Below are 820 nucleotides of genomic sequence, written 5' to 3'. Positions count from 1 at the left end.
AAAGATATCATCTAGGTGAAAATTAATTTTCTTCAAGTAAAAAAAAGTTTTAATTCAAAGCAAAAAGGGGAAAATGTCGTATGTGAGCCACCGTAGATTTCTGATGAAGGAGTTTCCGTTACACTATTTCCGGTTGGAGTCTGATGTCTGGAAAAATATATTTATAAGGTAATTCTGCGGTATTACAGAATTTACTCTTGATAAAAATATGAAAAAATAAAAAATTAACGATAACTATGGAAGTGTTCCGTAAATGGAATCTTCACTTGAAACATTTGTAATTAAACATTTAACAATTGACTTAGACTAGTGTCCATTGAATTTAATAATGACTGGTTTGCCCTTCCATAGATAACAATCAACTCGAAAGCTGTATTAATCGATACGCATTTAATAACCAATGAGCGGTTGGTTCACAGGCGCAGTATCGTCTGAATGACTACTACTGTTATAGGTAGAAGGATATAGGTGGTGTGTCAACAGTTAAAGTGAAGAATATAGGAGTTAAATCAAAACATAAAATGAAATACCTCAAAATTTCATTACACAGATTTTATGTACTAGTGATAATTATTTCAATTGTGGGGATACTATGTTTTTGTAAGTACACCATTTCCATTTCTTTGTGACAACAAAGATTCAAATAGTAACAGGTCAATCCGTTAATGGTAAGGAGAGAACTTCCATAATAAGCAAACATGCATATAAATGAGGTTGAATGGCATAATCACTTTCTATATCTATATATGTTTTACAATATTTTGCGGAGTCCTAAGAAAAGACTAATCGACATTTTAACTTTCAAAAACGGATAATTTTA

General features: G+C 31.0%; 1 protein-coding gene across 1 annotated transcript in view; it reads left to right on the top strand.

Annotated features, from left to right (window-relative positions):
• Window positions 1–73: 73 nt before the first annotated feature.
• The window catches only part of LOTGIDRAFT_172079 (hypothetical protein), a gene marked incomplete at both ends in the record, with an annotated part of 6602 nt that continues 5855 nt past the window's right edge, over window positions 74–820 (top strand). The window contains one exon of the mRNA XM_009048662.1: window positions 74–168. Within this exon, the coding sequence (XP_009046910.1) occupies window positions 74–168 (95 nt within the window). The remainder of the gene's footprint in view (window positions 169–820) is intronic.

This window comes from Lottia gigantea (genome assembly GCF_000327385.1).
Source record: "Lottia gigantea unplaced genomic scaffold LOTGIsca_126, whole genome shotgun sequence".
Classification (NCBI taxonomy): domain Eukaryota; kingdom Metazoa; phylum Mollusca; class Gastropoda; family Lottiidae; genus Lottia; species Lottia gigantea.
Note: the sequence above shows the minus strand (reverse complement) of the source record. Positions and strands in the feature narration are given on the sequence as shown.